The sequence below is a fragment of the Podarcis bocagei genome (assembly GCF_964188305.1).
Source record: "Podarcis bocagei genome assembly, chromosome: 7".
NCBI classification, from domain to species: domain Eukaryota; kingdom Metazoa; phylum Chordata; class Lepidosauria; order Squamata; family Lacertidae; genus Podarcis; species Podarcis bocagei.
Window position 1 is genome coordinate 90555151 of NC_138132.1, and position 14903 is coordinate 90570053.

At 47.4% G+C, this 14903-nt stretch overlaps 1 protein-coding gene across 1 annotated transcript; it reads left to right on the forward strand.

The window, feature by feature from the left end:
* Positions 1-1835: 1835 nt before the first annotated feature.
* ASTL (astacin like metalloendopeptidase) lies at positions 1836-14431 on the forward strand (the record flags this gene model as incomplete). Its single annotated transcript, XM_081202277.1, has 8 exons — positions 1836-1852; positions 2437-2618; positions 3038-3119; positions 3817-3962; positions 5999-9631; positions 10914-11036; positions 12628-12755; positions 14312-14431. The coding sequence occupies 8 exons, from the start codon at positions 1836-1838 to the stop codon at positions 14429-14431; spliced, it is 4431 nt and encodes a 1476-aa protein (XP_081058403.1).
* Between the last annotated feature and the right edge of the window lie 472 nt (positions 14432-14903).

Consider the following 14903-nt stretch of genomic DNA (forward strand, 5'->3'; position numbering starts at 1 on the left):
TTTCATAAGCAGTTTTTAAGTCATAAACTGATGTGGAGAATTGAACTTGGAATAGGGACAGTGAGAGAATAAAGATAAATGAATGGATTTGCCCAGCCGTGCTGCTGAGGGAGAGGTGATGGAGACTGGATGGAGTCCAGTTGAGGAGCAAGTGGATCCATCTTCCACCTTTCTGGCAAAACAGCCTTCTCTCCCCAAGCAAGACTCCTGACATTAACATTTACTGTTATTTTTCTTTCAGAGCTCTTAACAGCTTGTCCATCTAGAACTATACTTTGCCCCTTCTGTGCCCTCCTCCATTTTTTTCCTGGGGCTGCTACTGGTGTTGGGTTGGGAGGCCAAGTTTTGAATGATCAAGGTGCTGAATAACTTAGCCCCCCCCCCAATCCACACTATGCATCCAAAGCCCTAGGAACTGTAGTATTTTAAGGGTGATGAGAGTTGTCAGGAGACCCCTATTTCCTTCACAGAGTTGCAGTTCCCAGAGTTCCCTGGGAAAAAGAGAATGGTTGTTAGAACTATAGTTCTCATAGTAGATAATGATGAGGATTCTGCTTCCAACACAGCCATCGTGGCTACTAGCCATCATTAGCCTTATACTGCATCAACTTGTCAAATTATCTTTTAAAATTATCTCAGTTGGTGGCCATCATGACATCCTGTGGGAACAGATTTCATGACTTAACTCTGTGACTCTCTGCCGCCACTACTGGCTCCAGGATATCCTCCTTGCTTCTCACTGGAATGAGAGCAAGCTACCAGGATAGCGTTGACTCCCCTGGATGACTGTGATTGGGAGGCAGGGACAAGGGAAGGGGCTGAGGGTGTGTTGATGTGTGCAACAGGAGGGGACAGGCCTACTTAAATGTCTTGCATTTGATAAGCTGAACTTGCCAAGTGCTCTTATACTGAGGGAAAGGATTCTGCTCTGAGCATTCTGACACTGCTCTTGCCTGTATTCTTATTGTTCCTGCCAGACGAATCCAGTGTGAAGATACTCAAGGGAGCATTTGAAGACTTTTCAAAGTTCACGTGCATCAAGTTTGTCCCTTATTCCAACCAGAGAGATTTCATTGCCATTGCCCCGCTCTCTGGGTTAGTAGTGACTTGCAAGATTTTTCTTACTGGGGAGTAATGGGGTGGTCTCCTAGTGGATGACCCACCACCTGCAAAAGCTAGATTCTCTTCCTTCCAGTGCCTCTGCCTCCTCCAGTTTTGTTCTGCAGCTCAACTTCCTGGCCTAATATGCAGATAATCATGCCAGCTGTGGACGATGGAAGCTGTAGTCCCAGATCATTTGGAGAGCACCAGTCAAAATTTTGGGATGGGCCATGTGCTGAAAAGGATCTTGGAAATGTTGATTTTTGGATATTTGCAGTTGTGCTAGACATGCGATGACATTCTTCAAAAGTAGCCAACTCTGGGTGGTATATGGGAGCTGCTTTTAACAACATGTAATACACGTCTGTAGAAAGATAAATGTCTTGATTTTAACCAGTTGGTAGAATTTCCCCTTGAACAGACGAGGAACAATCAAATTTTGAAGTCCCGGTTTCAAATCCAAAACTTCATTTGGGGGTACATGTCAAAGGTTAGCAAGTTTGAGTGTTGGCTTATAAAGTTTTCTGCACTTCATATGTATGGACCTAATTTGTGGATCAGAAGTTGGTTATTTGCTGGATGTTGTATTTAGAAAATATTCTGATGCAGTTCATGGTTCAAAACAGTTTGTTTTGAGCTTTTAGGAATGCATATTTAAATACAGAAGTGGGAGAAAATTGATTTGTGGGTGAACACAGACCATCACCCACAAATCCTTATGATAATGATCAGGGATGAAGGAGCTGATCTGGTGTGACTGGTGGACATAGCTGGGTGAAGCACACTTGTTTGGACCAGCTGCTACCACCCAGAACCTGCATACGAAAGAGGTGGGATGGCTATAATACTACAACCCTAGAATCCTTATTTTTTTATATAAAATAGAACCTAACTTAGCACTTGTAAGACTATTAACATGCATACAATGCTACTGAGTACAAGACATTGTCTACTAGGAATATTTTTTTCAGTGGTGGCACCATGGTTGTAGAATTTCCTCTCCAGCGACATCCAAAAGGCCCATTGCATTGATGGGTTTGAAGATTACTTCACAATGTTACTAGAACATTGTGTTTTTTGTGGCTCTTGGAGTTTGCTGAAGGGTTGTTACCATTTTAGTATATTGCTTTTGCTTTTTATTGCTAGACCTTTCTGTAGATTTCCAATGCAGATTTTATGTACTGTTGTGTTCCCTTGCTTTTTCTACCACAAAACGGCTATCTATATTTAAATAGGCAGGCTGGTACCCTATGAGCATTGGCTCCTTAGGCATGGGATAGGTTGTTTGGTTGCAATACAACTTCTTAACGCATCTCTTTCGCTCTCTCTCTCCAGCTGCTTCTCCAGTGTTGGACGCATTGGTGGGATGCAGGTGGTTTCCTTGGCGCCCGCTTGCCTCCTCAAGGGGAAGGGGGTGGCACTGCATGAGCTCATGCATGTTGTGGGCTTCTGGCATGAGCACTCCAGAGCAGACCGGGACAAGTACATCAGCATCTCCTGGGATGAAATCTTGACTGGTAATGGGTGCTTCGGCTTTTCTAGCTGGCTCTGTGCAGTGGCACAGTGTGGCCCCAGGTGTATTTTTTTGAGGGGGCATGACCAAGCACCCCCACAACAGGCTGCCTCCTTAGACCCTGGCTCCAGCATGTGAGGGAGGGAATACCCCCTGCCTGAAACCTGGAGAGCTGCTGCCAGGCTGTTTGGGGTGGGGACCTTGTGCTCAATGACTAAACGCAGCTCTCTGGCCTCTCTGCTGAGCTGCCAGGACTAGGGGTGGGATGGGGGGAATTAAACCCAATTCGCTTTTAATGCCAAATCTATCAAATTCACTTGGGACTTCCTCCCCTGTAGTGGGACCAGGGACTCTGAATGCTTGTTATCCACTGCTGCTGAGACCCTCCTGCTTGTAGACCTAATCCCCTTCTTGGATTCACAGGCTTTGAAATAAACTTCATGAAGTCTTGGAATACCAACATGCTGGTGGATTATGACTACTCCTCTGTAATGCACTATGGCAGGTAAGCAAACCTACAAGAAGGCTCCTAGGTATTATAAAGAAAATATTGGGGACATGTGAAGCACCCTGGGCTGCCTCTTGTTGGCAGTGGAGCAGGGCCAGGGCAGGTATGTCCACATTGCCAAAGGGGTGCTGCATGTTCTGGGTGACTGTCTGCAAAAGCAGGTGCATTTCTAGTAAGGGCAGAATTTTCGAACCTGTTTGGAGCCTGCCATTCGTGCTCCTTGTTCTTACATGCATATTCTTTGGTAAGCCTTCGGACGTGTCTGAGTCACTGTGTCTGAAGAACGTGACCTACACTGGCTATCTGATGGGACGGCTGGTGATAGGGACCCTTGTGGTGGGACCATGACTTGGGAGCAAGAGTGCATTGTTTGCATGAAGAATTCTGGCTATGGGCGATTTCCAGTTTGGAGCCAGTAGTGCTTCTGAATACCAGTCACTGGCTGCCACCGACGGGATGTGTTCTTGTACGCCAGCAGGCTCTTCTTAGCTTCTTACATTCCAGTTCAAAGGGTTGAGTAGCAGATAAGACCCTTCTGTACCTGAGACTCTGGGCTGCTGCTGCCGGTCAGAGTGGGTGGTACTATGCTTGGAGCTAGATATAAAGCACCTTCCTATGCTAAGCAGAACCAGAATTGTCCACCTGTGTATGTACAAGAGTGGCTCACACTGCTTTATTTCTTTGCCTCCACTAGGAATGCCTTCAGCATGTCTGGCTCACCCACCATAACACCACTCTCCAGTTCCCTGACCCTTCTTGGACAAAGGTGGAACCTGAGCAATTCAGATGTTGCCAGAGTCAACAAGCTTTATAAATGTTCTCAGGCTGCAGCACAGCCAGGTAAGAGAATGAAGACTCAACAAAGCTTAGTTTCCCAAATCCTATATTTTGAACGCTTATGCATGCGTGCAATTGAGTTTTCCATGTGTTGGCTATTTGCTTTGATTTAGTAGTAAAATGCGGGTTTTCCCAGGGAAGGCACTGGGACAAAAATAATAAAAAACCCCAGACACAGAGCTTTAAAACAGTGTTTCCCAACCTTTTTTCGGCAAAGGCACACTTGTTTCATGAAAAAAATCTCGAGGCACACCACCATGCCAGATGGGGAAAGGTCACTTTTTACTTATGTAAAAAAAAATAAAAAAATAGTAACAGCATAGAAGGTAATGGTTAGGCTAGCATCCCTCTTCCAAATATGCTAGGTTTTTATTTGCAGGGACTGTTCTACATGGGAAAGCATTCAGCACTGTCATTCTCCCATCTGCCATCTGAATTGGTACTATTCTGGGTCAACTTACTCTGCTGCATGTGTAGATGAAAATGGCACCAAGTGTGGGGGAGGGGGCAGAACAGGTTTCAGATACAGGATATTAAGCATACACGTACTTCAGATTGAGCTGGTTGCTTGCTTTGCAAGTTTTCATTTCCCAAATGACTGCCTTGGCAAGCGCAATACCTACCAGGCTCAACGCCGGTCTCGCACTGCCGCTTCCCGCGCTCTCAAGGCCCCGGGAGGAGGAAGGCGTGAAGGGAATCCCGAAGGTGCGAAAACCTCGCGCATGCGCAGGCCTTCCGCCTGCGACAGCCCAGTAGGCCGGCCGAAGCGAGCGGCGATGGGATATGGGAGGGAGCTCGCTCGCCGCCCCATGTGTGCCTATGTAGGGCACGTTACAGCCCCGTGACGTCAGCGCCACGCAGGCAGCCAGGCAGGCAGACGGCGAGAGCCCCGCGCTGGGCGGCCTCTCCTCGCCGCCGCCGCCCCGCCTCTCGCCGCCCGACTCGCCCGCCTCCCTCCCACGGCACACCAGGCAACGTCTCGCGGCACACTAGTGTGCCGCGGAACACCGGTTGGGAAACACTGCTTTAAAAGAAGTCTGAATGAACCCTCAGTTTCTTGGTTTCTCTACCCCACACAGCTAAGGTTCTTCCTCGCCTTAAATATCAAGGGAGTTGAAGGTTGGCTCTTGAGTGTCCCCAGCTGCAGCCAGCTATGATTCTCGAAAAGTGTCTGGCATGATAAACATAATTGTGTTCATGTACACATCTCTTTTGATGCACACAACTTAACAATGGGTGAAGCAGTGCTGTGCTAAATTTCTTATGCCTTTTAAAAAGCCATTCTCCCTCAGTTAATGAGAGAAGGAACTGCATTTGCACATTATCAAAAGGGAGAATAGTTTGGTGAAATTCTCATGGGGGGGGTGCAGGGGTTGTGTTGCACTTGCCTTACTTCTGAGTTTAGCCAAAGGGTGTTGTGGGAGTGTCCTTTCTTTCATTCTCCCAATCTGCTCACCAGAGATCTGTACTCTGCAGCCTTCCTGGGTGCCTGTGAGATAATGCCTCCTATGTAGCTTTTCCAGATCAGGAGGTTTGAGCAGCCAGGAAGGCTGCAGATTGCTGAAGAAAGGTTTATGGGGAGAAAAACATTATTCAGAACAATTTCCTGCCAGAATTCTATAGTGGCTTGAGAATGAGGGGGAATACGGTAATTGAGGGTTGTATCCAACTAAGATTCACTGAAATTAATGGAGCTGAGTTAGTTATGCTGTGTACATGCTATACCTTGAAAGCATTTTCTTTCCCTCAAATTATTCTGGGCACTGTAGTTTAAGGGTTTCTGGGAATTGTAAACTCTACTGTGCCCAGAATTCTTTGAGGGAAAGAATGTTCTTTGAGTATAAGTTGCATACACAACCAATGACTCAGTGGGTCTGCTTTGACTAATGTTGGCTACAACACAGAAGCATCTTTCAAAGGGGAAGAAAACTTTCAAGAAATTGGGAAGATTTTGACACAGGACATGTGACATGACACAGGAACATGTGGCTGGGAAGATGTATGATAAATGACAGAAGTTCTAATTGCTTTGTTTTCAGAGGCATCTACCAAGGGAGTCATCAAAGAGAATGTAATGGACTTCATTCCAAGTGAGCCTAAGCCCCATACAACGCAAAACAAACCCAAATTATCTGCTGCCTGGAATCTCAGTTCTATAGCGTCGTCCAGTGAAATGCCACATCCTGCCAGAGAGCCTCTGGGGACCATCGCACCATCAAGCAAGGTTGTTGGTGAAAACATTAGTACCACAGAAGCCCAGACAAGGGAGGTTTGGTCACCTGGGCCAAAGAAGCAAATGCAAAGGACAATGTCTCAACACACCCCTGGTAAAGCAGAAGGGAGTGAAAAATCTCTAGTGGTTACAGAAGAGATGCTGCATCAAACCGTATCTGGAGAAATGGCAGTGAGTGGTGTTGCCCAGAAGACTTCTGAACCGCAAACTCTGCAGAATCCCACCAGTAGTGCAAGGGAGTTGAGAAGCCAGCCTCCAAGCTATGAGGAGGTCGACATACCAAGTGACCAAAGCCCCGTAGAAGCAATGACAAGCAGTGCTCCAGAGGTGGAGCTTTCGCTTTCCTTTCTGACCAAAAGCCCAGACGCCTTTCCAATGAGAACGGTCCAGGGATCTGCCACAAGACTTGGTAAGAAAGCTCTGGACCGGACACCTTTTGGAACAAGAGCTATGCACATAGAGCATAGAACAGAACTGCCTACTACTATGGTGAGAGGACAACTATCTACTGCTATGGAGATTGGAAGCTCCCCATTAATGAGAAGCAGTGAGGCCAAGGATAGACATGGTTCCCCAAGCCCAGCTGAGGACCGCCCTTTCTCTGCAATGGAAAACCAAACTGGGAAACAGCTGGCTGAGCTATTTCTTCAGACCATAAGCATCTTTAGAAATGAAACAGGTAGCACTGCTTCTACAACCCCCATAGTCCAGGCTGAAGCAGGGTCTTCATACACAACAGCCTCTCCAAGAGCCTCCAGGAACTTGATCACAGCCTCCGGTGTGGTGGGACTGGAAGAAACCAAACACAGTGAAGTGGAAAGCCTGGGAAGCTTTGGCACAATTGAGAGCCAGAGTGAGATTATGAAAAAGGAAACGGAAAGCTTCCACACCAAGGAAGGGAGCAGGCCAACCGACGTGCTATCTTCTAGCACCAAAGAACAGTATACAAGACATAGATTGGAACCTGGCATGTTTGCTACCCAGGGGCTTCCCTCTCTTGGAAGTCCAGAGGCTCAGGAAAGCCACCTTAGTCAGGCAACTGCTGGAGCCCCATCCCCTTGGGCTTCTGTCATAGGCCCTCTTGCCGTTTCCAAGCTAAATGTAGCAACTTACTCAAAGAGCAACCAGACCCAAGTGGAACAGTTTGATCGGTCAGCTGCTCAGCTGGCCAGGAAGGGCTACAGAAAAGAGGCACTTACAACACACACACCACCAGGGCCTCTCTTAGTGCAAGTTACTGAACCTGAGCTGGAGGCTGAGGAGCAGACCCTTGTCCATGCAGAACTGCCAAGCCAAACTTCCACTTTACAAGATTGGGCTTCACTGGCAATGGAAACCAACCAGGATATACATCCTACAGAGGGAACATTTCCTCTTCCTCTGTCCCACACCTCTAGACCTGCTGAAACAAGACACAAAACTTCATGGTTGCAACAGCCAAGCAAGACCAAAGTCTATGGCCCTAGTGCCCATGTTCCAGGATGGGGCCCCTTTGCAGATCTACACGGGGAAGAATTTGAACACACTTTAGAAACAGTGTCCATTACAACAATGTGGCCATCTACAGCACAAGAATTCAGGGTGAGCCATGAAAAAGAAGTTAGAACTGGACACTCCGAAGAAGCCAAGACTCATTGGAAAGCATCTTTGCTTTCCCCTGAGCCATTTGAGGACCAGATGTCCACCCAACCTAAATACCGGGTGGCAGGTACTCCATGGCAGCGTTCTTCTACCCCCTCAGTAACAACTGGCCTCCCTGGTGTGGTGCAGATCAGGAATCCTAATGGGCCAGGAGCAGCAGCACCCCAAAGACCATGCAATGGGGAATTGGCAGGCTCTTCACCTGGGACGGAATATGGACTAACATCCACACGCGTGTTGCCCAAATTGGAAACTACAAGCCAAGAACATTCAGGATCAGAAAAGAGAGATCATAGCCCTACCTCCAAAGGGGACTCTCTGCCAGTGAGAAGAGCAAGTCGTCCTCCTAAAGACCACACTTCATCAGCAATGGTGAGTCAACTGATGCAGACAAGGACCCCAAAGAGGACTGTGGCAAGTGATGAAGGATCTGTTACTGCTGGCTCTTTCAATTTATCCACCATCTTGCTTTCCAGCAAACCAGCTTTAAAGGGACCCCAAAGCTCTTCTCCTTTGAGGAGAACAGAACCCGTGATGAAGACTGAGAGCCCACCTACACAATTCTTGGAAACAAAACCTTCCTCTAAGCTTAAAGAAACCCTTGCAGAAGGAGAAATGTCTGAACCAGCAAATGCCACAGAAAAGATGTCCCTCCATGTGATGAACTTGGCAACAACTCCTACTTGGAAAGCCACAGCTGGCAGAAATGGGGCACAATCTCCCTCATTAGATATGGAACCAACAGGATTGCCCCAAGTTGCTGCTGAAGGGACGGCTCTGCTCCTGACTATTGGCTCGCTAAAGTCTCCCAAACACATAAACTTAAGAGGACAGCCTACCAGTAGCCAGCCCAGGAAAGAAACCATGACATCTATGGCAAAGATTCTTGCAGTGGACATGGTGCCAGCATCATCAGCATCCAGTACCAGTCCTCTAGACACATGGGGAAACCAGGCAACCTTACTGACAGGTGCAAAAGAGGCTGCAAGGAGATCTTCCATGAAAAGTGGAGAAACTGCTTTAGAGATCCATGCCAACACACTAGCTCCTGAATCGCACGAGACAGCTACAATTGGAGTTTCCACCCTGGGATCCCGTGAGGAGCATACTGTAGCAACTAAAATCACACAATTCCAGCCTGAACATGGAACCCGAAGACCAGAGGTGGGGTATGAACACAGTAGGTTTCCTTTAAGCAACGGGACTCTTGTAGGAATGGGAAATGGAGAGCTACAGGCTCACTCTACAAAATTTCCCAGACACTCCTCCAAGACCCAAATTGTAGTGAATCTGGAGGAAATGTCTGGAAACCATACAGAGAAAATGAAGTCCAAGGAAAATGGGGTGTCCCCTATAGACAACCCTAACTTCGCCCACCGTGTTGGCAAGAGGTCTTTAGCAGAGATAATGGCAACTCCAGCATCTCTGAGTGTTGCTCTGCCAGAGGAAATTGATCATGAATTTATAGGCCACATGGATGAGGGTTCCCCAGTTGAAAATGTGGCAGACATAATGGAGGCAGCAGAACCATTGCCATTTGGAATGTCCATGTTGTCCACTCTTCTCCAAGGGCTGCCTTCTGCTCTGAAAAAGGCGGGAAATAACCAAGTGGGGCCCCCAGGAACTGTGAAAGCTCCACAGCCTCTGACCACTTTTTGTCCCTTTGAGAAGGACTTGTGTGGCTGGGAGCAAAGCAAGGAGGATGACCTGGACTGGGTGCTTGAAGAGGGGCAGGAGCAGCTCATTAGGACTGGGGGAGGTGGAAGCCCCCCTGGAATGCCTTGCACAACCTCAGGTGGTAAGTGACTCCTGCGCTCTCATGCAGCTCCTGCTCCACTTTGGGGTGTGCTGCAGGGTCTTCTGAGTGGTGGGAGTTCAGCCATAGAAGGGCTATACATTACCTGCACTTTCAGTAAGTCTCTGGGTCCCAATTACTAGGAGAACTCAAGTGAGAGAGTGCTTTTCACACAAGTGGGACTGAGTGCTGGACTATATGCACCTTTTGGTCAGATCCAGCAGGTCTCTTGCATCAGGAGAACTGGCTGGTGGAGTTTCCATATCTTTCACTTGAGCTCTCTTGGTGATGGCCAAATCTGGCCCTCTGCAAGGGCTATGACAAACACAGTGGGGGTTCCCCCCTGCACCTGCCTCTGCTATCCTCTCTGGAGGGTCAGGAGAGCCCCAGAACAGCATGTGGAGGGAGGATAGGAGAGGTTAATAATACAGTGGTGCCTCGCAAGATGAAAAGAATCCGTTCTGTGATTCTCTTCGTCTAGCGGTTTTTTCGTCTTGAGAAGCAAGCCCATTGAAGGATTAGCGGATTAGCGCTATTAGTGGGTTTTAGAGGCTTTTAGCGGCTTATCTGCTGATCGGATCAGCTGATAAGCGGCTTAGCGGCTTAGAAAAAGGGGGGGAAGGGTGAAAAAACCAGCAGGAACTGGCAAGACATTGTCGTCTTGCGAATCAAGCCCATAGGAGATTCATTTTGCGAAGCACCTCCAAAACGGAAAACTCTTTCGTCTAGCGAGTTTTCCGTCTTGCGAGGCATTCGTCTTGTGGGGCACCACTGTAATGATAATAATAATTGTTGTTGTTTATACCCCACCTTCCCTGGCCAAAACCGGGCTCAGAGCGGCTAACATCAAATATATAACACATTAACATAAAACCAGGCAATCAATTAAAATATATCCTAAAATCAGATCAGGATCAGAATAAAATCCAATCAAATGGCAACCCGCAGATTAGGGTTGGGGACCTTAAATGCTCACCAGGCCCAGCTGTTTGTGCTGAACTTATATGGGCCTGTGAGAAAAATTCTACATGGCAAGTAGAAATCTGCTGATGAAGCAACTGGAAATGTGTGGTGTTGAGTTCCTCCCTCTGCTGTGAGAAGCAGTGACCTCTGCTTTTGGGAACATTTTAATGATTGACGTCTCATTCTCCCTCCCATCCCATTTACAGGTTGTCTTGGGTGGGGTGGGGTGGGTGGGTGGGCTTCCCAACATCAGCTCCAGATTCTTAGTCATATGTGAAGGGTCATGATGGTCCAAATTATACCTGTGTCATCTCTTCACCAGGTGGCTACCTTTCCCTGATGCCTTTGGCCCACAATTCTAGTCAAAAGGCTGTTCTGGTCAGCCCAGCTGTGCAGGGCATCAGGTGCCTCAAATTCTGGTACAGCCCAGGGGACCTTCTCATGAGTAAGTGGCTTTTGTATAAAAGGGAGTGTGTGTGGATGAGACTGGCAGTAGGTGGCTGGCTTGTCTTTGTGCAACAGTTCTGGACTGCCAGCTGAGACCCTAATTCCCAATTTCCCAAAACTGGGTGACCCAAAGTTCTCTAAGGCCCTAGTGCTGATGAGGGATTTTATGTCTGGAATAAATGAAACACAAGCACCTTAGTCTGTAGGTAACCTGTTGTTGGCATCTATCTGTCTCAACAAACAACAGAGTGTGCCTCAGGGATAAAGTAAAATTGCTGCATTATCAGCACCAAAGTGGGCACAATCCTAGGCGGTCCTGGGCTATACAGACAACAAGACCCCCATCTCAGCCTCACTGATGTGGTCCAAAGGAAAGCAGAGAAGTACGTTTGGCACCAGCTTGGCTGCAGGAGGTGCTGGAAGGAAGCAGACAGCCATCCAACCATCTTAGGGACTCCACTCTGGATTGGTGTAGGGTTTGCTCCTGAGACTTTTCTTCCAAAGATGTCCCACAAGGCAGCAGAAGTTTAGTATCAGAGTTGTCCTTCTCTTAGATGGGCTGTAGGTAGGCCACCTACAGCAAAAGAAAAAGGTATATTTTGCATATTTGCCTTCAACCTCACCTTAGTTCCTGTGGTTGAGGGGATCCTGTCAGGAAGTCTGAGTTAGAGCCATAACACAACATTGCTCCCTGTATCTTTAAGTGAGGTGCCTACATAAGAAGCTGCCTTACGGGGAGTGAGATCATTGGTTGCTCTTTCATAAAACTGTATACAGTGGTACCTTCATTCCCAAACGGCTTAGCTCCCAAACAAATCGGCTCCCGAATGCTGCAAACCCGGAAGTGTTCAAGTTTGTGAATGTTTTTCAGAAGCCAAACGTCTGGCGCAGTTTCCGCGGCTTCTGATTGAGTGTCAGGAAGCTACTGCAGCCAATCGGAAGCTGCAGCTTGTTTTTCAAATGGTTTCGGGAGTTGAACGGACTCCCGGAGTGGATTAAGTTCGAGAACTAAGGTACCACTGTATAAAGACTGGCAGTGACTCTCCAGGGTTTCTGAAGGGGGACATTCCCAGACCTACCTGGAGGTGCCATTGGGGGCAAACCTGGGCTCTTTTCCATTTATCCACTTACAGTGGTACCACAGGTTACAGATGCTTCAGTAACCCAGTAACTCTGCTAACCCAGAAATAGTACCTCGGGTTAAGAACTTTGCTTCAGGATGAGAACAGAAATCGCACAGCAGCGGCACAGCAGCAGCGGGAGGCCCCATTAGCGAAAGTGGTGCTTCAGGTTAAGAACAGTTTCAGGTTAAGAACTGACCTCCAGAATGAATTAAGTTCTTAACCCGAGGTACCACTGTACTCTCCTATCTTCCCTGTCCCCCATGAGTGAGTGCAGTTTCCCATTTGACAATCCTGTTAGATTCCCCACTCCTAGTGTGCATTTTATCCAAAACTGGAAAAATACATTTATAGCTTAGTGTTGAACATTTGTGCCAAATCTCTCTGTGTTGAACTTTTAAAAATGCTACTTGGTGGCGGTTTATCATTCAGCATGACGCCTGTTTCTGAGTGGCCTTCTCTTTGCAGGTGAAATCAACGTCTACATAATGCTCCGGAATTCCTCTGAATGGCACAAAGTGTGGTCTGTGAGGGGGAATCGAGGCACTGGCTGGCATCTGGTGGCTCTAGCCATTTCCAAGACTTGTGAGCTACAGGTAAGTATTTATGGTCTGCCTTCAAGACACAACTGGTTGGAATAGCTTAAGAAGACCCTTTATGGAAAGTGCATCTCTGGTAATGGCAGAGTCGATGTGAGCCGACAGGATGGTGGTCGCTAAGAAGACAAAAAGGTCCCAGAGTCCATAAATTTTAGACTTCAGCTGGTTAAGAAAAGTGGAAAATATGTACTGGGATACAAACTAACTCTGAAAATGATCTGGCAGGACAGCCAGCTCTGTCTAGCTGTCCAGCTCTAAGGAAATCAGAGACTGAGTACTATGCTAAGTTGGTGAAAACTGGTGTGCCCCACTGTAACAATACTGATTTGGGTACAACTTGTGGAAAGTTAAAGGTAAAAGTAAAGAGTGCTTTAGCTGAGATTCCCGCTTTGCAGGGGGTTGGACTGGATGACACTTGGGTCCCTTCCAACGCTAAGATTCTATCATTCTATGACCCCTGGACAGTTAAGTCCAGTCAAACTTGACCATGGAGTGTAGTGCTCAACTCTACATTCAGGCCAGTGTTTGTCTGCAGACAGCTTTCTGGGTCATGTGGCCAGCATGGCTAAACTGCTTCTGGTGCAACAGGACACCGTGATGAGTGCCAGAGCACATGGAAACACTGTTTACCTCCCCGCCACAGCAGTTCCTATTTACTTGCTCTGGTATGCTTTTGAACTACTAGGTTGGCAGGAGTTGGGACAGAGCAATGGGAGCTCACTCCATCGCGTGGACTCAAACTGCCAACCTTCTGATCGGCAAGCCCAAGAGGCTTTGTGGTTTAGACTACAGCGCCCTTGTGGAAAGTGCTACAGAGTGTATACACTCGGCATCATTGACCCAGGTGATTCTGACTTCATTAGAAGCATGCAAGAGCAAACCAGTGAGAAGCAGACATCGCTGAACTTTAAATTTTGTGTAATAATACTGGCTACAAATAAAAATAAATAAAACAAACAAACAAAAAACCAACAACCTGCCAACCTAGCAGTTCCAAAGCACGTTAAAGTGCAAGTAGATAAATAGGTACCGCTCCAGCAGGAAGGTAAACGGCGCTTCCATGCGCTGCTCTGGTTCGCCAGAAGCGGCCTAGTCTTGCTGGCCCCATGACCTGGAAGCTGTACGCTGGCTCCCTTGGCCAATAAAGCAAGAACTGGGAACATCTCCTGCTGAAGCTGCATTGTATTGCATGGTAACTGTACAAGACCTTCTGCAACAGAGCACCTTCCGGTGGCATCACACTCCTGGAGTGCTGTGAGCCCTGAATGAGATGAGAGGCTGCTACTGATAGCGATGGCAACTTTCCTCCAAAGACAAAAAGCAGGGGTTGGTTTTTTTTGGTGGGGGGTGTATTTTCTGCTGTTGTGTCAGGACTGTAGTCAGGGCAAGGGTCTCAAACCCTGGGGAGTGAGAGATGGTGCTGCAGAACTTTACGCTTAAGACGCACACGTTGCTGCATGCTGTTTGGCTCTTAATTCTAGGACTTTGAAAAGGTGCAGGCAGCTGAGCTTCTTCAGGTGGCTGAATGAAACTACAGACTGCTCTCTCTGCAGGTGGTGCTGGAAGGTGTCACCAAAGGAAGGCATGGTGCTGGGATTGATGATCTGCTTCTCTGCAGGAAGCCGTGTGGCCAATGTTACAGCAGTATGACACGTTCCTTGTGCAACAAGTGAACAAAATAAACCTTAGTATTCTCCTATGTTGTGTTGAACACCGTTTATTAAATCAATTCAAGATCAGGATACAGTGAAAAAATACAGAGCACATAATAAAAATAAGTGAAATCTGACAATCATGCCATATTGCATCACAGCACCATGGGAGTGACAAAGCGTTTACAGGCAACTTAATCAAATCTCTAAGAAATAAATATGTCTGTACCAGAGGCCTAAAACCCATAAGGGTTGGCATCTATCAAATCTGTGTATTCCACAGTCAGAGTGCCACTGTAGAGAGTGCCTCTTGCTGCATATCGCACCATCGGCCACTGTGGGCCTCTCCACTTGGTTGCAAATATGGGGTGGTATATAGGAGAGGAGACAATCTAGAAAATACCTAAGTGCTACATATAGGACATCTCCACATTGGCAGAACACTGATACAAAGTGAATATGGGGTGGAGGAAAGAATTTTGATTCAGTTGTC